At 49.5% G+C, this 24219-nt stretch overlaps 2 protein-coding genes across 7 annotated transcripts in view; both read right to left on the bottom strand.

The window, feature by feature from the left end:
* On the bottom strand, nucleotides 1-19735 carry LOC123652732 (peptidyl-prolyl cis-trans isomerase E-like). The gene is made up of 4 exons (XM_045584824.1): nucleotides 19687-19735; nucleotides 3882-4098; nucleotides 328-470; nucleotides 1-154 (listed from the first exon to the last, which is right to left on the bottom strand). The coding sequence occupies exons 2-4, from the start codon at nucleotides 4051-4053 to the stop codon at nucleotides 86-88; spliced, it is 384 nt and encodes a 127-aa protein (XP_045440780.1). The 5' UTR covers nucleotides 4054-4098; nucleotides 19687-19735; the 3' UTR covers nucleotides 1-85.
* The window catches only part of PABPC4 (poly(A) binding protein cytoplasmic 4), a 20139-nt gene continuing 15605 nt past the window's right edge, over nucleotides 19686-24219 (bottom strand). For 5 of the 6 annotated variants that reach the window (XM_036443790.2, XM_036443788.2, XM_036443793.2 and 2 more), the window contains one exon: nucleotides 23787-24110. Coding sequence is in view for 1 of the 6 variants with exons in the window: in XM_045584823.1 (XP_045440779.1) it covers nucleotides 19777-19908 (132 nt within the window). In the remaining 5 variants the exon portion in view is untranslated. Of the gene's footprint in view, nucleotides 19909-23786; nucleotides 24111-24219 lie in introns of those variants that run through there. The other variant, XM_045584823.1, reaches the window with a different exon arrangement.

Here is a 24219-nt window from a genome sequence, read left to right as displayed (position 1 = left end):
ACACACACACACACAAACACCCGTCTAACGAGTGCTGGGCCCGGGGCCGCGGATCCGGGCGGCAGTGCTGTGCAGACAGCGCTTCTCACACATACTCCCCACAGTCGGAGATGATCACCTTCTCCTTCGGCTTCCCGTCCTTGCTGCCCTGTGCCTTTGGGGGGGAAGAGAAGAGAAGGGGGGAGGGTGAAGATTAAAGGGGCTCAGGGACACCCCTCCCCCCAGCCCCAGGCTGACAGAGCCGCCTCCTCCTGGAGCAGCGCCCCCTCCAGGCCCCCGGCCGCGCACCGAGGCCCCCGGCCGAGCACCGAGGCCGGCAGCACCCACCTCCATCTGCCGCAGGACGTCCAGGCCGTCCGTGACCTCCCCGAACACCACGTGCTTGCCGTCCAGCCAGTCCGTCTTGTCACACGTCAGGAAGAACTGGGAGCCGTTGGTGTTTGGGCCGGAGTTGGCCATGGACAGCAGGCCTGGGGGGAACGGGCAGTCAGTCCCTCCACCGGCTCCGCAGCCCGGCCGGCGCCGGGACGGACGGACCCTGCGATGTCTGTCTTCCCCTCCGCGGGGAGCAGGGCTTCGGCCACGTTAGACGGTTTCACCTTCCACTCACTCAACAAGCACTTCCTGTCTGCTCTGCAGCCAGGCCCCCGCTCCGGGGAGCTCAGCCTCGTGGGAAGGTCACGGAGAGAGCTGTGCCGACAGCCATGCCGGAGGAGGCGGGCACGGACACGTGTGCAGCACCGGCCGCAGAGGCAGCCACCGCCGGGGCCGTGTGCTGTGCTGCCACGGAGCCTGGGGGGGCCCTCTGAGTGCCCAAGGCCCAGGCCGGGGCTGAGGGCGGGCGGCACGAGGCGCTGCAGCTGGCGCTGGTGGCGAGAAAGCCGCTTCCCGCTGGGCCTCTGCACGGCCCCTGTGGACGGAGCATGCAGTCCCCCGCCATCTCAGTGCAGAGCAGGGCAGGGGGCCGGACACCTAACAGACCAGCCTGCGAAGGCTTTAAATATTCACGTACTTTCTGTGTGTCAGCTGCTTTCCGGACACATCACTGGTGAAAACGAAAGGCCGCATCCTACCCAATGAGGCTGCCATTCTCAGAAGGAGACAGCAAACAAATAAGAAAAATGAATGTATAATTTCAGGCCTAAGTGTGTGATGTAAAGTGCAGCCGACTCCACAGGTCCAGGTGGTAGGAAAGTCCACACAGAAGCGGGTCAGGGACCAGGGGACACGTGTGCCAACTGACGGAAGCAAGGGGCACCCGTGGAGAGGGGGAGTCTCAGGGCAGCGAGGGGAGCCGGAAAGGCAGTGAGGGGAGCCGGGGGGCAGGGAGGGGAGCCGGGAGGCAGGGAGGGGATCGAGGAGGCGGGGGGGGGGGGGGCAGGGAGGGGAGCTGGGGAGGCAGGGAGGGGAGGCAGGGAGGGGAGCCGGGAGGCAGGGAGGGGAGCCGGGAGGCAGGGAGGGGAGCAGGGAGGCGGGGGGGGGGGGGCAGGGAGGGGAGCCGGGGGAAGGGGGGAGGCAGGGAGGGGAGCCGGGGGGGCAGAGAGGGGATGGGGGAGGCAGGGAGGGGAGGCAGGGAGGGGAGCAGGGAGGCAGGGGGGCAGGAAGGGGAGCTGGGGGGGGAAGGGGGGAGCCGGGGAGGGGGGAGGCGGGGAGGGGAGCGGGAGGTGGGGAGGGGAGCAGGGAGGCGGGGAGGGGAGGGGGGAGGCGGGGAGGGGAGGGGGGAGGTAGGGAGGGGAGGCAGGGAGGGGAGGCAGGGAGGCGGGGAGGGGAGGGAGGGGGAGGCGGGGAGGGGAGGGGGGAGGCGGGAAGGGGGGGAGGGGAGGGGGGAGGCGGGGAAGGGAGCAGGGAGGCGGGGAGGGGAGGCAGGGAGGGGAGCCCGGAGGCGTCAGGTCAGGGTCTGTGGGCCCTGCTGGATGGATCCTTGGGGCGATGCGGCCCAGGAGGGCTGTCAGCAGGATGATGTGACTGGGGTTGTGTTTGGGAGGGCCACCTGACTGCCGCTCAATATCAGACTCCCAGAGGCAGGAGCAGCCTGGAGGCCGGCTCCCAGACCTCGGTGGCGGAGGAGGGTGGAGGGCGGCTGGGCCAGGCGGGACGGAAGACGCTGACGCACAGTGAAGGGGAAGAGGGTCAAGGACGAGTCCTGAGTTTCTGACTCACCGGCCGGGTGCACGGTAGTGGCACTGACTGAAACAGGAAGAGCAGAGGAAGAGTTTGGAGAGAAGAGCAAGAACTGTGGGGCGTGATCCGCCTGGTCTGAGATATGGGAATAACATAGAGAAATGGAAAGCCCCAGGGATGGGATGGGACTGTCTAGGACAGGGGGTCCAAATAGGAAAACACCGCCCCCTGTAGGCTACTTGGAAACTGCAAGGTATGTTTTTGGTCCGTAGTGGGTGGGGAGGGGGAACAACTGGCATTAGTGGGAAGTGAGCCAATGCCCGGAGAAAGCAGAAGACTGTCATGTTTTTATTTTTTTTTTAAATATATTTTATTGATTTTTAACAGAGAGGAAGAGAGAGGGATAGAGAGTTAGAAACATCTATGAGAGAGAATCATGGATCAGCTGCCTCTTGCACACCCCCTACTGGGGATGTGCCTGCAACCAAGGTACATGCCCTTGACCGGAATCGAACCCGGGACCTTTCAGTCCCCAGGCCGACGCTCTATCCACTGAGCCAAACCGGTCCCGGCGACTGTCATGTTTTTAATTAAACTCCTAGAGTTATTTTATTTAAACTATGTGCAATTATGACTGTAATAAACTTATTTTTTGAAAAGGCTAGACTGAAACAAAAGGATTATGGGTAAAAAGGATCATTATGAATATTTAGAAAATCTGACTCACAACTGTGACTAGTAGTTACCTCTGGGAAATGGCTGCAGATAGAGCGGGGATGTTTATTAGCTTTTAATTTATAACTTTAAAAATAATAACTTTCACTGGAAAAACCTAGCAGAAATCTCTCTAACCTACTGATCAACGCTAACGTCACAAATATTGGAGCTGACGCCGTGTACTTCCCTATAAGATGCACTAACAAGGAATCAGCTGCTCCTGAGGCATTCCTGCCAACACACATCATCCATCTCTGCCCCGGAGGCAGGACCAGCCGGCAAACTGAGAAGCAACCTTAAAGAATGGCCTAGCTCTTCAAGGATGGCACCATCACAAAAGACAATGAAAACGGAGACTACAAGACTCTACCACTGGGTGTAATGTGCAAATCCTTGTTGGGAAGAAAAATTGATAACATTACTATCAAGGAAAATATTGGAATAAGCGATGAAGTTTGAATATGGGCTGAAGATTAGTTAATAGGGTTGAATTGATATTCTATTTCCTGATTTTGATAGTTTACTGTGACTAGCAAGGGAATATTCTGTTCTCAGGAAATACCTACTAAATTATTTAGGAGTCAAAGGACTTGTCTTCAACTTCCTCTTAACTGATACAGGGGAGAGGAGTAAACATGTGTATATAATAAAATGATAAAGTATAGGGGCAAAAAGCAAATTAACGAACGGGAAAAAGGACTGGAGCCTGCTCAACCGTTGTCATGGAAACGACATCTGTGCGCAGGAGGATCTGGATGCGGCCGGCTGGCTTGTTCCCAGTCTTGATGTCCATGTATATGTATATATAATTTTATATATACATAATTATATATATATATATATATATATATATACACACACACACACACACACACACACACACAATTTTTAAAAACACACTATAAAACTAAACCAGATGGCAATGGAAGCATGTTATCACTTTTAACTGCTTATTCTTTCTAATGGTCCTAAGCCTTTATAGAGCTTCAAAATGCCTGCCCTGCCTCATTTGTTTCCAGCTGCTGGGACCTAGGATGACTCACTTGGACTCGGGTAGGAATCGTGCCCAGGGTGCAGATTCCAGGCAGCTTCCTCCTCGGCTGGCTCAGCCACAGCTTCGACTGGAGCCTGCTCAACCGTTGTCATGGGAACGACGTCTGAGCGCAGGAGGATCTGGATGCGGCCGGCCGGCTTGTTCCCAGTCTTGATGTCCATGTACACCTGAGGGTTTGACCGGGCCTTTTTGGCAGTGGGCTCTCCCTGGGTGAAGGAGAAATCACTGGGTTAGAGAGAACTCCCTGAGCAGGGCAGTGATAGTCTTCTGCAAATACACCCGGAACCCAAATGCAGGGAGCAGGCTGGAGTGGGGTGCCGACAGGGGCGGCCTGGGCCCCGGGGGCTGCAGGAGGCAGGGACCATGGCCATAGCACTGAGCTGGATCAGCAACGGGAGGGCTGTAGCAGAACCACAGCCCACCCTGCAGGTACGCACTCCTCACACTCGACCTGCCCGCAGGGACGTAGGCTGCTTCACCCTCCCTGCAGTCACTGTAACACTGTGCTGCCCAGCACAACTCCCAACACTTCAGACCCCAGCTCAAGCCCACCCGCCTTACTCCAGTCAGAGCGGCTCTCACCTTCTCCCTCTCGCCTAACCCTACATATTCAGGTTGGCTGCACTGGGACCAAGGAGGGCAGCCGTCCTCCTGTACCTCCGTGCTCACAGACATGGAGGAGTAGGGCCCTGCTTTATGCTCCAAGTAGACCAGGCTAGATAAATGAAACATTCATTACAAACTCTCCATTTGTGAGACATAGAAAACTCTCCTGTCTTTGAACTGCCTTGTAGTGTAGCTAGGTCAACACATAGGCACTGAGCCCGGCCAGTGTCGCTCAGTGGTTGAGCATCAGCCCATGAACCATGAGGTGATGGTTTGATTCCCGATTAGGGCCCATGCCTGGATTGCAGGCTTGATCTCCAGTGGGGTGTGTGTGTGTGTGTGTGTGTGTGTGCAGGAGGCAGATAGTGATTGATTCTCTCTCATCACTAATGTTTCTATCTCTTTCTTCCTTTCTGAAATCGGCAAAAATATATTGAAAAAGAAAAAATTCAACAAGACATAAGGGTATTGAATTATCAGGCCAAGCCCTGGGGTCAAGATATAGCTCTGCCCTGGAAGAACTGGGGAAGAGATGTCCACAACTGAGAGAGGGACACTTCCTACGCCAACACGGCCTTTCTTCAAATCTCAGATCCACCACTCACAAGGCTGTGTAATGTGCAACAAGTTATTTGACCTCACTGGTCCCGTTTTGTCACCCAGAATTGGGGATAATAATAGTATTTATCTCAAAGGATTGTCAATAGGATTAAATATTTGTAAAGCAGTTAGAACATAGAGTAAGCAACAATTAAATGTTTGTTAAATAAGTGATGCAAAAAAAAAAAAAAAAAAAAGCAAAGCAGTAAATGCTTGGAGAGAGGGTTCTACGGAAGCCCAGAAGGGACACTATCTAACTCAACTGGAGGACTCAGAAAATTTCCTGGAGAAGGCAGCAGCTGAGCTCAGTTCTGACGGGGAGCAGGAGTTAACCAAATCAAATAAATTGGAAAGGGCATTTTAGGCAACAGAACTGCTTATGCAAAAACATGAGATTTATAGGTAACTACAAACTCTTGTTTCATGGACCTCCTATCCCAGACTCACTCCTGTAGGTGAGGGGCCCCTGGCTGAGTGACATCACCAGATCTGTGCTCAGGCAGCTCTCCCTGCTGCTCAGGACAGGACACAGCCTGGGGCTGCTGTCACTGCTCACAAGAGAGATGACAGAGGAGAAGGCAAGAAAATGTAGCAGGAAAAACAGGAGAGGAGAGATCCAGGAAGACATAAAAGATAAAATCAGTTGGCTGTGGCAATGCATCAGGTCAAACTGCTGGAGATCAGCAGAAGCTCCGGACGAAGGGGCAGTAGCGGCTGAAGCCAGCGGTTCCTGGCGATCCCAGAGAAGGTGCTGAAAGAACCACACCTCCTTAAGAAGGCTGCCAAGCTGTACTGCAGCTCAGCTCGTTCTCCACCACCCTGCAGGGCCAGCGTTTTGGGGAGCGCTCGCCATGTCACATGCCAGCCTGGCAAGCGCCTCGATGACTCGCAGTGGACTCGGGGAACACTTCTTAGGTGACCTAACCAGTGCCAACCATAGCATGTGGCAGAGTCTGAGTTGCCCAAAACCAAGAACAATTCAACTGAAAGTTAACACTGCTAGTTCCTCACCGGCCCCACCCTAATCTCATGGCGATGGCACCTCAGAGATGGGCCAAGACAGGGGCACAGCAGAGGAGGAGGGGGAGTGTGAGTTGTCGGCACTGACATCTGCTGTGGGAAGCGGTGAAGCAGATTACGGCACGCTCACCAGTTACAACTCCTTCGCCTCGAAGGTGGACTGGTGTGAGCTCAGAGGAGACCGAGAGCATTGGGCGGGAGACAAAGATCCCGAGAGAAACAAGACTCTTCAAAAGAGGCATCGACTTCTTGCTCGTCTCATCAGGACAGGCCCCCAATGAAACCCTTCACTCCCACTCGGAATGCACCCCACGCCAAAATATTCCGAGCTGGCTGTTCGAGCCTGGCGTCTGCGACGGTGGGAGACTCGCACGATCAGCATGAGGCTTGGCGAGTTAACAGATCAGGGAGCAGCCAAGACAACACCCTAGGTCAGAAGAGCCGCTCGGCGACAGGAAGAGCAGGAAGACGAGCGAGTGCTCGCCATGCCCTGGTTGCGACAGAACCCTAACCCTCCTCACGAGACAGGACCACAGGAATGTGCATCTTCCCCAAGGAAAGCTGAGCAGTTACCCGCTCCCTGGCCCCCTGCGTCAGTCAGCTCTGCACCGCGACAGCCAAGACGCTTACCCCTGCTTTGTGTCTGATAAAGGGCCAAGCAACGGAGTATTCTGTTTCCTAGCTGATGAACCAGTGATTCTTGTTTTGGCATTATCCTTCTCATGCAGTATTTCAATTCCTTAACTGGAAAGAAGAATATTGAGAAATGGCTCTCTATAATCAATGGCTGTAAGAATGACCCTTAAAAATATATTTTTAAAGAAGTTTATTTTGGACCCTTTCATAAAAATTAAAAAACATGAATTAAGATTCTTTAAAAAGATTTAGGTCGCCCTTGTGATTTCTTTAGAAACAAATATGAATAAGGTAAAAAAAAATTTTTTTTTGAATGACAGCACGAAATGACATCCTTATTTCATCCTTAAGTAAAAAAGATTGGTCCTAAAGATTTTTTAAATGGCCAAACATTGAAGGGTTTTGTTAAAACAATGCCCCTCAACACGTTGGCCACATTCTAGCCTTGAAAACTGAGAATATGCTTATTATACAACAAGAAGGAACTAAGGTTACAGATGGAAACAGATTCTCCCCTAGAGCCTCCAGAATGAGCACAGCACTGCCGATCCCTGGACTTGAACTTGGTGAGACCCGTTTTGGACTTCAGATGTCTAGAACTACACTAAGAAAACACACCTGTACCGTGTAACCACCCATGTGTGGAGATTTGTTAGAGCAGTAATAGGAATTCATTTCTTCTGAAGCACCCACCCTGTCATAATCCTGTAGGTATTCTGTTCCTTGGTTGTTAATTGGTTTAACTTCACAAGAGCGTCACTTTTCAATGGTTCCAAAGAGCCTCGCTTTCTGCCCTGGCTGGCTTGGCTCACTGGATAGGAACGTCAGACTGCGGACTGAAGGGTGTGCAGGAGGCAGCCAATCAATGATTTTCTCTCATCTTTGACATCTCAAGCTCTCTCCCCGCTTCCTCTCTGAAAGCAATCTATACTAATAAAAGGGTAATATGCTAATTAGACTGGGAGACCTTCTTCTGGACAGAGCCATGGTAGCAGGGCTGAGGAGAGGTGTTAGAGGCCAAGAGGGGAGGGCAGTTGTGGGTGATGAGGCTGGTGGGGGGATTGAGAGTGATTAGGTCAGCGAGCAGCAGGCAGTTGGGGGTGAGAAGACCAACAGGGGGCATTTGGGGGTGAGCAGGCCAGCGGCAGGGGAAGTTGGGGGCAAGCAGAGCAGGTGACTAGGGGCAATCAGGCAGGCAGGCAGGCAAGTGTTTAGGAGCCAGCAGTCCCAGATTGTGAGAGGGATGTCTGACTGCTGGTTTAGGCCCTATCCCTATAAACCAGCAGTAGGATATCCTTCGAAGGGTCCCAGATTGGAGAGGGTGCAGGCCAGGCTGAGGGACACCCCCACACACACACGACCCCCACCCCCATCGTGCAATTTCATGCACTGAGCCACTAGTCCTATATAATAAAAGGCTGATATGCAAATTGACCAAATAGCAGAACAACCAGTCGCTATGACACATACTGACCACCAGGGGGCAGATGTTCAACATAGGATGCCCCCTGATGGTCAGTGCACTCCCACAGCGGGAGCACTGCTCTGCCAGAAGCCCTGAGCTGGGCTCACGGCTGGCGAGCACAGCGACGGTGGCAGGAGCCTTCCACCTCCACAGTAGGACTAAGGATGCCCAACTGCTGGCTTAGGCTCGCTTTGGGGAGCAGGCCCAAGCCATCAGTTGGACATCCTGAGGGCTCCTGGGCTGTGAGAGGGCGCCCCTGATCGCCCCCACCCCTGCTGGCCTGCTGGCTCCCACCTGCCCTCCCCACTAGCCTACTGGCTCCCCAACTGCCCCCCTGCCACCGGCCTGCTCACCCCCAACTGCCCTCCTGCCACCGACCTGCTCGCCCCCAATTGCCCCCTCCACCAGCCTTATCACCCCCAACTGCCCCCCTGCTGGCCTGCTGGCTCCCACCTGCCCTCCTACCACTGGCCTGCTTGCCCCCAATTGCCCCCCCCCACCAGCCTTATCACCCCCAACTGCCCCCCTGCTGGCCTGCTGGCTCCCACCTGCCCTCCTACCACCGGCCTGCTCGCCCCCAAACACCCCCCCTGCCACCGGCCTGCTCGCCCCCAACCGCCCCCCTGCCACGGGCCTGCTCGCCCCCAACCGCCCCCCTGCCACGGGCCTGCTCGCCCCCAACCGCCCCCCTGCCACCGGCCTGCTCGCCCCCAACCGCCCCCCTGCCACCGGCCTGCTCGCCCCCAACCGCCCCCCCTGCCACCGGCCTGCTCGCCCCAAACACCCCCCTGCCACCGGCCTGCTCGCCCCCAACCGCCCCCCTGCTGGCCTGCTCACTCCAAACTCCCCCTCCCCTCCGCTGTCCTGATCACCTCAGGCTGAGGGACCACCCCAAGTGCACGAATGTCGTGCACCAGGCCTCTAGTAAAAAAAAAATATATTTTTTTAAAAAGAGCGTCATTTTTTAAACTAGAGCCCTAAACAGCAGTTTTCCATAACCACTTCTAGATATTTCATGAAACCCTGCCTCTTATGCAAGATTCATAATTTTAACTTGCAATTAGTTTACACTCTATTTGTAGTATATTGCCCTAGAGCAGTGATTTTCAACCTTTTTCATCTCATGGCACACATAAACCATTACTAAAATTCTGCTGCACACCAGTTGAAAATCACTGCCCTAGACTAAAGGTCAACAAACTTTCTGAAAAGGGTTAAATATTTTAAGCTTTGCAGGCCACATACAGTCTCTGCTGCATACCCCCCCCACCCCCGCCTCCCTCGTCCCCCCCAACACACACACAACCTTTTATTTTGTTATTTTATTTTTTGCACTTGTGATTTCTTTAATACAAATTGCTACCAACACATATGTAAAGATATGGCAGATGATGCATTTCATTACAACACTTTAAGCATAAAGCAGATTCAAATGACATAAGTTCATGCATAAAGTCCAAGAAGTGTAGGCAACCCTCTCATCAGATTCCTCCATTCCTCAGGAGCAGATGAGATAGGGCACAATCTGTTGTAAAACCAGGATAATGTTCTTGAATTAAGAACGTCCTCATTAAATTAAAAAGACTTTCCCAGGTGTCTTCCAGCAATGTGCAGTAGGTCCTCGGGTTTCGTCGGAGATCCGTTCCTACAGGGCAACATAACACGATTTTCGCCGTAAGTCGGAACTCACCTACATAAGCACCTACGTCACTCACATGGAGCACATACACAGCAGTAATGAAGAGAAACAGTAAAAAAAAAAAAAAAAAAAAAAATTTAAGATAACAATTCCTGACCTTTACTTGTGGTAAATAAATAATAAAAAATATAAAATTAAAAAAACATATATACATTCATCAAAATGATGAAACTTTTTTTTTTTTAAATAAATAAATGGGAGATAGCAACGTAACCACAAAGCGACATATGAGTCCAACATAACCCAAGGACTGTCTATAGTATATTCTGATGACCTTGTAATTTCATAAATTAACTTTCCTTTGATTCCATTTTTATGATGGTTCAGTTTTGTCTTAAAATTGGTTTAAATTTATATAACTCTATACATGTTCACAAATTACTGCATACACAGCATAATCTTTAAGACAGAGTCTGCAAACATATGTCCTATTCAGAAAAAGAAAATTCACGTTTCCCGCCTGGCTTTTCTCTCTTTTTTTTTTGGGAGATTCCTAGCTAGTTTCAAACTTGGCACACTATTTTACTTAGTATCTGACTTGGATTTATCTGACTCTTGTAGCATCGGTGCCACTTGAGCTCTTGCCAGAATCACTTTATCACATAACAAATGGCTCGGTGGAAAGAGCAGGTGGAGAGTCTTCATGGGATGGTTATTTTTGTCCATTGCTTCTACTGGATCTTTAGTGCTTATGGTTTTCTAAGAAAAAGCTTTTTCCGATTTTGGATGGGCTTTAGATGTATTCACTAGAAGCTCTTCTCTCTTTTTCAAAATCTTCTGGATCATCTGGACCATCAGTAGACCCAGAAACAGCAGAGTTAAGTGTGAGAGATGCAAAAGCAGCAGAATTCTATTTAGAGAGATTCACTCTCCTATCCACACGCAGCAATGAGAAAACATTGGTCCTCCAACTCCTCCATTCATTCCCTTTGGCATCTCCAGTGCCTTGTCCCCAAGCAGGGGGCTCAGTTCTCCTCTTGCCCGCAGAAGCAGGTGGAACAGAGTTCCACTTCTCTTCGCCTGCACGCTGAAGGCGAACTGGTCAACAAAGATGGCTGGGACTTATCCTTTTCACTGCAGTCTCCTCATTTATACTGAGGTTTTCATTTAATCCTGAAGAAACCTGAAGTTTAGGATCCCCTTTTCCAGACTTAAAGTTGCCAACACAAACATTTAAGATGAGATTCACCCTTATTCTTCTTGGAGCCAATATGAAATGATGCGGTTGTGAATTGCTTGGTGGTAACTAAGATGCTATTTCCTATCCCAGGGATAGCTGAATCCAATGAACCAGAACCAATCTACATCTTGGGAGGTTTACGAATCCTTAAGGATCCTTCCTCAAGTCTCACCCACCAGGGCATACCGTTCTTCCCACCTTCGCAGAAACAAGTGTGCATGGCTGTGGCCTCACACACTGGTTTCCTCGGCCCTTCGTTTCTCTTATTTATCCCTAACGGTTGCGTTGCCGTTTCACTTCGCGGAAATCGGGAAACTTTCATGTCAGACACTTCGGCAGCTTGCCCATTTGGCTTAATCCAAATGTAAAAGGTTTCTAGGTCCTCGGAGTCATCCCGTCGGTGGAGTGCCATCCTGTGCATCAGAGGGTCTCTGCTCCGATATCCAGTCGGGGCACTTACGTGGGTTTCGGGCCTGGTCGCTGGTCGGGCCACGTGTGGTCCGTTGCTGGTTGGCAGCGGTCTCCCACGGGGATGTCTCTCTCTGTGCGAGTCTCTGGGGTTGGGCTGTTTCTTGCCGGTCCTCTTCTCTTCCATCCGGGGGCTCTTCGGCACAGCCAGGTTGGAGGCGGTCGTCTGAGGCGGCGCAGGCGTGGACTCCCGTTGGGTCCTCCGCCTCCTGCGGGCGCCAGCGCTGGCAGCCTCCTCCCGACGAAGCTTCCGCATCCTGCGGGCGCGCAGCTCGGCCGCCGAGACATAGGAGCACGACGACACCCAGCCATAGACCAGCAGAAAGATAACCACCATCAGGATAAGGTGCCAGGACAGCAGGGTATACCAGCCCTGGTGCTCCAGCAGGAAATCCACCTGCGCTTGAAAGTTCGGCTTGAGACCCAGCTTATCCATCTTTTGATCCAGCCACACTAACCACTCGCTGACCTCGTCGGCAAGATCGCGCAGCCAGCTCCTTACAGCCATCCTCCCTCGCGCCAGGACACTGGGGTGCGAAGCCGCCGAGGGCGCAAGATGCCCAGGGAGAGTCCAGGGAAGCGAGAAAGGGCCGAGCAGACAGCCTCAGCGCATCGGAGCCGGATCGGCCGTGGACAGCAGCTGCGGCGCCGGAGCCGGATCGCCGCTGGCGCAGCCGCCAAGCCGGGATCAGAGCCGGATCGCCGCTGGCGCAGCCGCCAAGCCGGGATCAGAGCCGGATCGCCGCTGGCGCAGCCGCCAAGCCGGGATCAGAGCCGGATCTGCCGCTGACGCAGCTGCCAAGCCGGGATCCGCAGTTGACGCGGCTGCGGCGCCAGAACCCGGATGGGCCGTTGAGGGGGCTGCCGGGAGGAGAGGGAGGGAGCAGAGGGGCTCCCAGCTCCCCCTTGTCAGCCTTGCTCCGAAGCCGCCGGGAGGAGGGGGCGGCGGAGCAAGTGTTTCCAGTGACGGCCACTAGGCGGCGCTAGGGCGCCAGGCTGACCTCTCGGGATGGAACAATGGCGGCTTCCGCTGCCATCCAGCCGCGCACCGGCAATGGACTCGGGTCACATCCACACACAAACTTTTAAAAACATAAAAACCATTTCGCTCACAGACCATACAACAGGCTGCAGATGGCGCAGGCACGTCATCTTCAGTTTCCTGACCTCCAATGTAGATATAGATGAGTCAGGGAAAAATTGGTCAACAAAGATGTCTGGTATTTATTCAAATGTTAAATGGGGGGGTATCTGAATAAGAATTAATTTTATAAATAGTTCATAGTGAACACTTTTAAATGATAACAACTTTGCTTCCCATTAACTGTGACTATGGAAACTAGAAACACAGGCTGCACCGAGGGTGCTGTGTGCAGTGGCTAAGCACCAGGAACAGCTAAGGCTCCAGCCCGCCATCAGAAGCTGCTGCAGTACCAGCCCCTCCCCAAACTCAGGTCTGCAGTTCAGCTCTTCTTGTAATTAGCACTTAAATAAATTCAGTAATTCAAGCATAGGAGAAAAGACAATTTCCCTTCCCAACTGCCTGGGTGTGTGTATGTATAATATATTTAACCAAATACATATACTAACTGCTTGTAAGAGTTGGTGGTAAACAGCCCTGTTCCCAGAGAATGGAAACAGAGAATACACACAAAAAACAGGAACTAGAAATGCTAGATCAGAAGGCTCAGAGCTCAGCAGGACCTGTCTTCCGCAATCTAACTACATGAGGGGAACTTTTAGCCAGAATCTCCTACCTCTTGGCAACTGTCAACACGAGCCAAATTTCAAATGTACCTCTGAATGTGACCCTGTTTGGAATTAGGGTCTTTGCAGATGCATAAGGTAAGATGAGGTCATACTGGACTAGGGTGGGCCCTAAAGCCAATGAGTGGCGTCCTTATAGGAAGACAAGGCAAAGCCCTGGCTGATGTGGCTCAGTTGGTTGGGCATTATCCAGTGCCAGAAACATTGCCCAGAGCACATGCTTGGGTTGCGGGCTTGATCCATGGTAGGGGGCATAAAGACGCAGTTGACTGATATTTCACTCTCATATCAATGTTTCTCTCTCTCTTTTAAAAATATATTTTATTGATTTTTTACAGAAAGGGAGAGGGATAGAGAGCCAGAAACATCCATCAGCTGCCTTCGGCAATCCCCCCGCTGGGGATGTGCCTGCAACCAAGGTACATGCCCTTGAATGGAATCAAACCTGGGACCCCTCAGTCCGAAGGTCAACGCTCTGTCCACTGAGCCAAACCAATTAGGGCTCCCTCTCTCAAAATATTTTTTTTTAAGAGAGAAGACAGACACATACAGAGAAGGCAGCCATGTGAAGACTGGGGCAGAGATTGGAGTAATGTAGTTACAAGCCAAGAGTGTCAAGGATTGCCAGGAGCCACCAGAAGCCAGGAAGGAAAAAATTTTTCCTAGAATAATCAAGGAGAGAATGGCTCTGCCAATACATTGATTGCATATTTCTAGCCTCCAGAATAAATTTCTATTGTTTTAAGTGAGAATAAATTTCTATTGTTTTAAGTCATTATGTTTGTGGTAATTTATTATGGCAGCCCAGGAATCTACTCTACCAACCCAAATGGAGAATGGCACCTTTTGTTTTGTTTTTTTGTTTTTTTTTAAATATATTTTATTGATTTTTTTATAGAGAGGAAGACAGAGGGATAGAGAGTTAGAAACATCGATGTGAGAGAATCATCGATCAGCTGCCTCTTGCACACTCCCTACTGGGGATGTGCCCGCAACCAAGGTACATGCCCTTGACGGGAATCGAACCCAGGACCTTTCAGTCTGCAGGCCGACGCTCTATCCACTGAGCCAAACCGGTTTCGGTGAGTGGCACCTTTTGTAACCAATGACAACAGTAAAACTAGGCCAATAGTGAACAGGAAAACTTAACTCTGCCAACTCCAATTCAAAACAGCAAATCTGTGGTGGTTTTCTACAATGGCAGAGATAGTTAATTATGTGGACAAGAAAACATGGTAGTTAATTATGTGGGCAAGAGGAGGAGGCAGGGCATATCCTGATATCATTTAAAAAGTGAAAATCAAATTTTCAGATTTTTTTTGGTTTAGTTAATGCTTCCAGAAATATTTTGTTTATGTCAATATAGCTAAAAATTTTAAGCTTTGTAGTATCCAAGTCTACCACTACACAATTTAAGCCATAAAGTTACTTCCAAGCATTTTGATAACCTTTGTTTACAATACATAGAAAGTAGGAAAAAATGTTGATCTATCAATTGAGTATTAACAATATACAGAGCACTGATCTCACCACGGAGTTAGGTGACTACTTAAGAAGGGAGCGAAGCTATTTTAGTGGACGCAGAGCAAGAACAATAGGAGTTACTAATTTATAGAATGCAGGGGTAGAAAGGCCTCCAAAAGCCAGCCTTACCATTTTATTTAAGAATTGGACAATTATTTCCAGTAGGACATGATCTCACTCATCTAGGGGAAATGGTGAACAACATAGACTGATGAACAAGAACAGACCCAGAGATAAGGAGCCATGGGTCAGACTGTTGGACCTCAGAGGGAGGGAGGGGATAAAAGGGAGAGATCAACCAAAGGACTTGTGTGCACACATATGAGCCTAACCAGTGGTCAAGGGCAATAGGGGGTTGGGGGCATGAGTGGGGAGGGGTGAGGGATTGGAATGGCGGTGATGAGACAAATAAGTGATACCTTAATCAATAAAGAAATTAATTTAAAAAAGAAATTGAAGAACTTACCCAGCTAGTGTGGGTCAGTGTTTGAACATCACCCTATGAACCAGAAGATCAACATTCAATTCCCAGTCAGGACATATGCCTGGGTTGTGGGCTTGAGCCTCTCTCATTGATGTTTCTATCTCTTCCTCCATTCTCTTCTGAAATCAATAAAAAAATTAAAAAAGTATATTTAGCGGAAACCGGTTTGGCTCTGGGGATAGAGCGTCGGTCTGCGGACTGAGGGGTCCCAGGTTCGATTCTGGTGAAAGCCATGTACGTTGGTTGTGGGCACATCCCCGGTGGGGAGTGTGCAGGAGGCAGCTGATCCATGTTTCTCTTTCATCGTGTTTTTTTTTCTAGCTCTCTATTCCCTTCCCTTCCTCTCTGTAAAAAATCAATAAAATATATTTTAAAAATATATGTATATTTTTAAAAAGAATTGAGAGATTTTTATGGAGGACTTGCTGCTTTCCCACACTGCCAGTATTATTGGAATAAATGCTCATATAAAAATAAAAAGAGCCGAAACCGGTTTGGCTCAGTGGTAGAGCGTAGGTCTGCGGACTGAAAGGTCCCGGGTTCGATTCCGGTCAAGAGCATGTACATTGGTTGCGGGCACATCCCTGGTAGGGGGTGTGCAAGAGGCAGTTGGTCGATGTTTCTCTCTCATCGACGTTTCTATCTCTCTATCTCTCTCCCTTCCTCCTCTCTATAAAATATCAATAAAATATATAAAAAAAAAAGAAAAAGAAAAAAAAAATAAATAAAAAGAAAAAGAAAAGTAAAGGAATTGAAGAACTTAAGGCTCAAAGAGTTTGAGAGTCGCACACAAAGTTAGCGGCAGAGCTGGGTCTAAGACTCTTATCTTAAAAAATGACAACCAAGGATCAACTAGAACCATGACACTGTAACTGTGGTACCACCTGAAGGAAAACTCACCTGGATGAGCAGAGGCCAAGGCTCCACTGTTGAGGCCGAGCTTCCCTCTGCTTCTTAAAGTACAGCCGCCAGCGCCCTCGCCAGTGTGGCTCAGCTGGTTGGGTATCCTCTTGTGCACCTACAGGTTGCCACTTTGATTCCCCATCAGAACACATGCCCAAGGTTGCGGGATCGGCTCCCATAGCTGACCGATGTTTCTCTTTCCCTCTTCTTCCTCTCGCTCTAAAATGAAAAAACAAAAACAAAAACAACAAAAACCATATTGAAAGCACAGTTGCCAAGAAGGGAAATCTGGTCAGAAGTAGTGGTAGGTTGCAGCTACCCAGCAGGTGGTGTTAGACAACCAGACTTTGCAAGATTTTTCAAAAACCATCTTCTTACTGATTCTTACTATACAGTTTCTATGTTAAATAAGCAGAAATCATAGACCTCAAATGGTTCCACTGTGGAGAAAACCTTTCTTCAAAACTGACACACTGTAAACCTCTGTACATTTCAGCCCACAGCTATCCCACCATCTTGGCTTCATGATCCTTTGCCATGGAAGAGGATGGAAAAAGACCATTCCTTTCCCATCACCAAGATCAGTGACATCCTCCTTAACTTCATTACATACCAAATTATACTGAATGCACATGACTTAATGTTTTTCTCAAGCCTTTTCCCTGAAGAACTTAAGGCTCAGACAGTTTGAAAGTAACACACAGTCGAAACCGGTTTGGCTCAGTGGATAGAGCGTCAGCCTGTGGACTGAAAGATCCCGGGTTCGATTCCGGGCAAGGGCATGTACCTTGGTTGCAGGCACATCCCCAGTACGGGGTGTGCAGGAGGCAGCTGATCGATGTTTCTCTCTCATCGATGTTTCTAACACTATCTCTCTGTAAAAAATCAATAAAATATATTAAAAAAGAAAAAGTAACACACAAAGTTAGTGGCAGAGCTGGATTCTCATTAGGAATCTAAACATGAGAGACATTGATAAGACTCATCTGTTCCATATTCCAGTGGAATCTGAATTACCTGTGATATCTCCAGAGGGATCAATGCCGCATGAAGAGCTTTGCCTTCCACCGCCTCTGCTGGCCCACCTGCAAAGGCAGCAAGCCCTTCTCAACCAATGTCCCCCGGGCTCCGGGTACAGCGGCAGCAACAATGTGCAAGCAAGACAGTCAAAGGCTGGAAAAGGAGGAGTCCTACAGTCTTTTGTGTACACAAAATGATTTCTCCGCACCCATCTTCAGCCCCACATCTAGCCCCTCTGACATCTCCTAAATGAGCTCAACACCTCGTTTCTCCTTCCTCTGTACAGTGATAGAATGATGCCAAGAAAGTGCAAATCTGATTGCAGCACTTTCCTGCTTAATGGTGCCCTAACGTTCACCACTGCCCACAGGACAGGCCCAAATTCCTTAGCTGACATAGAAGGCCTTCATAACCTGAACCCTGCCCACCTCGCCGGTCTCTCCTCCTCCACTTCCTGGGTCCAAACTATCTGCCTCCAAGTGCTAGACCTCCTTCACCCTCTGGGCTTTTGCTCTTCTGTTCTCCATTCAGGCCAGCGCCTGGGAGTCTCACTCCTGACCTGTCAAACCTAGCTCAGGCCTCAGCACATCCAGGATGTTTGCCCTCATCTCTGCGGATGGAGGGGTCATTCCTGGAAAACCCCAGCCCCACCCTCCTCAGCAATCAATCAGACACCCAATCACCTGCTCACCAACCAGTGGTGAAGCTGTTTCCATCATTCTCTAACTATTCTGCAAATGCCTCACCTAAAGAGCTAGGCTGAGAGTTTGGGACACGGACCAAAGTCCCAGTAACAGATCTCACCATTGTTCTGGGTCTAGGGTCAAAGGCAAAAGGACTCTGGGCAGCGCTGGGTCCAATGGACCATCAGGTCGTGAGCACCTTTCACCTGCAGGGATACCAGAAAGAAACTCGCTAAACACTGATTCACCTGCCTTTCAGCATAACCATTATTGCTTGTCTCATTTGCGATTCTTATATTTCCAGTAGGACATGATCTCACTCATCTAGGGGAAATGGTGAAGAACACAGACTAATGAACAAGAACAGACCCAGAGATATGGAGCCATGGGTCAGACTGTTGGATGGACCTCAGAGGGAGGGTGGGGATAAAAGGGAGAGATCAACCAAAGGACTTGTGTGCACATTTATGAGCCTAACCAGTGGTCAAGGACAATAGGTGGATGGAGGCATGAGTGGGGAGGGGTGGGGAATTGGAATGGGGGGTTGAGGACAAATATGTGATACCTTAATCAATAAAGAAATTAATTAAAAAAAAAAAAAAAAAAAAACAATTGAAGAACTTGCCGAAACCAGTTTGACTCAGTGGATAGAGCGTCCACCTATGGACTGAAGGGTCTGGGTACGATTCCGGTCAAGGGCATGTACCTTGGTGCCTGGGACGTCCCCTGTGGGTAGGCGTGCAGGAGGCAACTGATCGATGACTCTCTCTCATCGATGTTTCTGGGTCTCTATCTCTCTCCCTTCCTCTCTGAAAAAAAATCAATAAAATATGTTTAAAAAAAAAAAATGAATTGAGGAACTTGCCCAGCTGGTGTGGGTCAGTGGTTGAGCATAAACCTATGAATCAGAAGATCAAGATTCAATTCCCAGTCAGGGCATATACCTGGGTTGTGGGCTTGAGCCCTTCTCATTGATGTTTCTATCTCTTCCTCCATTCCCTTCTGTAATCAATTTTAAAAAAATGTATATTTAGCCAAAACCGGTTTGGCTCTAGGGATAGAGCGTCAGTCTGCGGACTGAGGGGGTCCTGGGTTCGATTCTGGTGAAAGCCATGTACGTTGGTTGTGGGCACATCCCCGGTGGGGAGTGTGCAGGAGGCAGCTGATCCATGTTTCTCTCGCATCGTTGTTTCTAGTTCTCTATCCCTCTCTGTAAAAAATCAATAAAATATATTTAAAAATATATGGATATTTTTTAAAAGAATTGAGAGATTTTTCTGCTCTCCCACACTGCCAGTATTATTGAAATAAATGCTCATATAAAAATAAAAAGAGCCGGGACTGGTTTGGCTCAATGGATAGAGCGTCGGCTTGGGGACTGAGGGGTCCCGGGTTCGATTCCGGTCTAGGGCATGTGCCTTGGTTGCGGGCATATCCCCAGTGGGGGGTGTGCAAGAGGCAGCTGATCGATGACTCTCTCTCATCGATGTTTCTGACTCTCTATCTCTCTCCCTTTCTCTCTGTATAAAATCAATAAAATATATTTAAAAAATAAATAAATAAATAAAAATAAAAAGAAAAGTAAAGGAATTGAAGAACTTAAGGCTCAAAGAGTTTGAGAGTCGCACACAAAGTTAGCGGCAGAGCTGGGTCTAAGACTCTTATCTTAAAAAATGACAACCAAGGATCAACTAGAACCATGACACTGTAACTGTGGTACCACCTGAAGGAAAACTCACCTGGATGAGCAGAGGCCAAGGCTCCACTGTTGAGGCCGAGCTTCCCTCTGCTTCTTAAAGTACAGCCGCCAGCGCCCTCGCCAGTGTGGCTCAGCTGGTTGGGAATCCTTTTGTGCACCTACAGGTTGCCACTTTGATTCCCCAACAGAACACATGCCCAAGGTTGCGGGATCGGCTCCCATAGCTGACCGATGTTTCTCTTTCCCTCTTCTTCCTCTCGCTCTAAAATGAAAAAACAAAAACAAAAACAACAAAAACCATATTGAAAGCACAGTTGCCAAGAAGGGAAATCTGGTCAGAAGTAGTGGTAGGTTGCAGCTACCCAGCAGGTGGTGTTAGACAATAACCAGACTTTGCAAGATTTTTCAAAAACCATCTTCTTACTGATTCTTACTATACAGTTTCTATGTTAAATAAGCAGAAATCATAGACCTCAAATGGTTCCACTGTGGAGAAAACCTTTCTTCAAAACTGACACACTGTGAACCTCTATATATTTCAGCCCACAGCTATCCCACCATCTTGGCTTCATGATCCTTTGCCATGGAAGAGGATGGAAAAAGACCATTCCTTTCCCATCACCAAGATCAGTGACATCCTCCTTAACTTCATTACATACCAAATTATACTGAATGCACATGAAGAACGTAAGGCTCAGACAGTTTGAAAAGTAACACACAAAGTTAGTGGCAGAGCTGGATTCTCATTAGGAATCTAAACATGAGAGACATTGATAAGACTCATCTGTTCCATATTCCAGCGGAATCTGAATTACCTGTGATATCTCCAGAGGGATCAATGCCGCATAAAGAGCTTTGACTTCCACCGCCTCTGCTGGCCCACCTGCAAAGGCAGCAAGCCCTTCTCAACCAATGTCCCCCAGGCTCTGGGTACAGCGGCAGCAACAATGTGCTAGCAAGACAGTCAAAGGCTGGAAAAGGAGGAGTCCTACAGTCTTTTGGGTACACAAAATGACTTCAAACCTTTACCCCCGCAGTTTGAAAGGTGCTTGCAGTCTACCATTTGGCACTTAGCAGGCTCGGTCTCATAGCTCAGGTCTCAGCACATCCAGGAACTGTTTGACATTGAAATTGGATCTCAAAGGAACTGGTGGCTCAGAAAGAAACTGGCTATAGACTGATTCATTTGCCTTTCAGCATAACCATTATTGCTTCTCATTTTCGATTCCTATAAGTATATTTCCAGTAGGACATGATCTCACTCATCTAGGGGAAATGGTGAACAACACAGATTGATGAACAAGAACAGACCCAGAGATAAGGAGCCATGGGTTACATCAAACTGTTGGACCTCAGAGGGAGGGTGGGGATAAAAGGGAGAGATCAACCAAAGGACTTGTGTGCATACATGAGCCAAACCAGTGGTGAAGGACAATAGGGAGCTGAGTGAATGATTAAGGAGGGGTGGGGGATTGGAATGGGGGATTGAGGACAAATATGTGATACCTTAATCAATAAGGAAATTTTTGAAAAATAAGATGTAAACATAAATGTGGTAATATAAAAATATAAGACAATATTAATTACCTATAAATTTTGTTATATACTTTTGTATAACAAATACATAATTGAATATATATTTCACATATTAAATTATATCATTAAACAAAAACAAGCAGCCAAAACCGGTTTGTCTCAGTGGACAGAGCATTGGCTTGCGGACAGAAGGGTCCCGGGTTTGATTCCAGTCAAGGACATGTACCTTGGTTGTGGGCACATCCCCAGTAGCGGGTGTGCAGGAGGCAGTTGATGTATGTTTCTAACTTTCTATCCCTCTCCCTTCGTCTTTGTAAAAAATCAATAAAAATATATTTTTTAAAACCCACAAAATTTATGAGAGCTCAAGAAAATTTAGGAATTGATTCAAAAAATTTTAAAAAAAGATAAAAAAGCAAATTGCAAGGATAAAGCCCCATGACATCAGGCCCTGGCCGCTACGTTCTGCCAAGTAGATCGCGAGCACCTTTCAAACTGCGCGGGTAAAACCCCATGAGACCCCGAGCCTGCTATGTGCGGCCTCGTAGACGGCAAGCACCTTTCAAACTGCGTGGGTAAAACCCCAAGACCGAGCCCTGCCCACTATGTCCCGCCGAGCACCTTTCAAACTGCGCGGGTAAAACCCGGAGACCATGCCCTGCCCACTATGTTCCGCGGAGCACCTTTCAAACTGTGCGGGTAAAACCCGGAGACCATGCCCTGCCCACTATGTTCCGCCGAGCACCTTTCAAACTGTGCGGGTAAAACCCGGAGACCATGCCCTGCCCACTATGTGCCGCCGAGCACCTTTCAAACTGTGCGGGTAAAACTCCATGAGACCGAACCCTGACCGCTACATGCCGCCCCTACGTGCCGCGGCGGCGATCAGTAGATCGCCAGAACCAAGTATCAAACTGCGCGGGCAAAACCCCATGAGACCGAGCCCGCTACGCGTTGCCGCATAGACGGCAAGCACCTTTCAAACTGCGCGGGTAAAACCCCATGAGACCGAACCCTGACGGCTACGTGCCGCCCCAACGTGCCGCGGCGGCGATCAGATCGCCAGTACCAAGTACCAAACTGCGCGGATAAATCCCGCAAGTGACAGGGCTCTGGCCGCTACGTGCCGCGTAGATCCGGTTCAAACCGCACAGGTAAAACCCATGAGACCGAGCCCTGCCCGCTACGTGCCGCCGCGTAAATCAGTAAATCGCCAGTACCAAGTACCAAACTGCGCGGGTAAAACCCCACGAGACGGAGCCCTGACCGCTGTGTGCCGACATGTAGATCGCGAGCACCTTTCAAATTACGCGGGTAAAACCCCGAGACCGGGCCCTGCCCGCTACGTGCCGCCCCTACGTACTGCCGCGTAGACGGCGAGCACCTTTCAAACTGCGCGGGTAAAACCCGGACAACGGGCCCTGGCCGCTACGTGCCGCCACGTAGATCAGATCTCCAGTACCAAGCACCAAACAGCGCGGGTAAAACCCACAAGTGACAGGGCTCTGGCCGCTACGTGCCGCGTTGATCCGGTTCAAACCGCGCCGGTAAAACCCGAGACCGGGTCCGCCTGCTACGTAGATCGTGCGCACCATTCCAATTGGGGGGGCGGGGACGGGGTAAAACCAATGAGACTGGACCCTGCCCGCTACGTGCCGGCGCCACGTAGACCGTGAGCACGCCCGGGCCTGCCGCTTTGTGCGGCTGCGTGCCGTCACGTGCCACCACGGGCCAATCACAACCTCGGTTTGAAAGACCGGTGTCACGTTCAGACCTATGTCACCGCCACGCAGGCACGCCGTGGCGTCAGCCATCTTGCCTACTGGTTCTTCCGCCGGAAGTCCACTCCCGGACCCCGCCCCTAACCCTCTAGCGCAGAAGCCTGCACCAATCAGGTTCCGCCGTTGCACAGTTGGGGGCTGGGGGGGCGCAAATTGAAAATGCAAATACATAGCCGCGTTACCCACGACCAGACCTTAAGGAAAAGTGAGAGCCGACCAAAACGGAACATTCCAAGGAATGGAATCACATGGGTGAGCCTGCCACGCTCAAGAAAAAAGGGAGGGTTCATGGAGGACAGGGAGGGCACGTAGACTGTTAGCCTTGGCCAGATATGGTTGTTTTGAGGACTAAAGGAACCACGAAACACTTAGGATTTGAGTAACTGTTTGCTGTTGCCACTCAAACCTCTTACCAAGTCTTTACCACTGCCAGGGGAAACCCCAAGTTGCATAACTTGGGGAACTGGACCTGCTGATCTGCACGCAGGACTGTTGTAGAAGAGAAATGGGATCCCTCCAGCACATCACGGAGGGAGGGGTCAAGTTCTGCATACCTCATGTCCTTCAGAAAACCCTGTATCAGATCCAAGGCCAGCTTTGATCAGATGCCTGTTCCTTTAAGTTAAATGGAGCAATTATAAAGTCCTCCCATAAACAGAAAGAAATGGGACAGTTATGCACACCTAGCTAACCCAAAATAGCCTGCTTATAACTGCAGGAAAGAATAAGCTATACAGAACTTCACTTGACCCTATTTACATCCTAAAATTACTTACAGTGAGAGATTTGTAGAATAAAACTGATCAGAGTACAACACAAGATAGGCAGTTTTATGGAGTTTTTTCTTTATTGTGAAACTTAAAGACTTAGATACATCAAATAAAACCAATTTCTGGGGAAGGGGGAAAGATCAAAACCCACAACAGGAGAAGAAAAAAAAAGTTAACACTGTCTGAGCCATAGCAGAACCCAGAGAATATATTTTTTTTAATTGAAAAATTCTAGGTGCTTCATAATTGACCTTTTGATACAAAATGACCTATTAAATTTGCAATTTGTGGTTCTTAGTGTTGAGGTCCATAGGACAAGCTAGGAAGTCTTCAAACCTTGAGCTGAATTTCATGAGGGGTTATTTGGCTTTTGAATCCTGAAAAGAAAGGTACCAACATAAATAATCAAAAGAACCTGAGATTCCCTGAAATCTCAGGCTGATAAAAGGTATTACAAAGCAAGGTTTCTCAACCTCAGTGCTCACG

This window comes from Pipistrellus kuhlii, unplaced genomic scaffold, assembly GCF_014108245.1.
Source record: "Pipistrellus kuhlii isolate mPipKuh1 unplaced genomic scaffold, mPipKuh1.p scaffold_m20_p_2, whole genome shotgun sequence".
Lineage (NCBI taxonomy): Eukaryota > Metazoa > Chordata > Mammalia > Chiroptera > Vespertilionidae > Pipistrellus > Pipistrellus kuhlii.
The sequence above is the reverse complement of the archived record's forward strand: the minus strand, read 5'-3'. Positions and strand labels throughout refer to the sequence as shown.

Excerpts from the sequence above, each read along its gene's own strand:
- LOC123652732 (XM_045584824.1), bottom strand. The coding sequence starts at position 4,053 with ATGGACATCAAGACTGGGAACAAGCCGGCCGGCCGCATCCAGATCCTC. Across the intron at positions 471-3,881 it reads CGATTCCTACCCGAGTCCAA|GCCTGCTGTCCATGGCCAAC; the intron begins GTGAGTCATCCT and ends CGTTCCCCCCAG. Across the intron at positions 155-327 it reads ACGTCCTGCGGCAGATGGAG|GCACAGGGCAGCAAGGACGG; the intron begins GTGGGTGCTGCC and ends TCCCCCCCAAAG.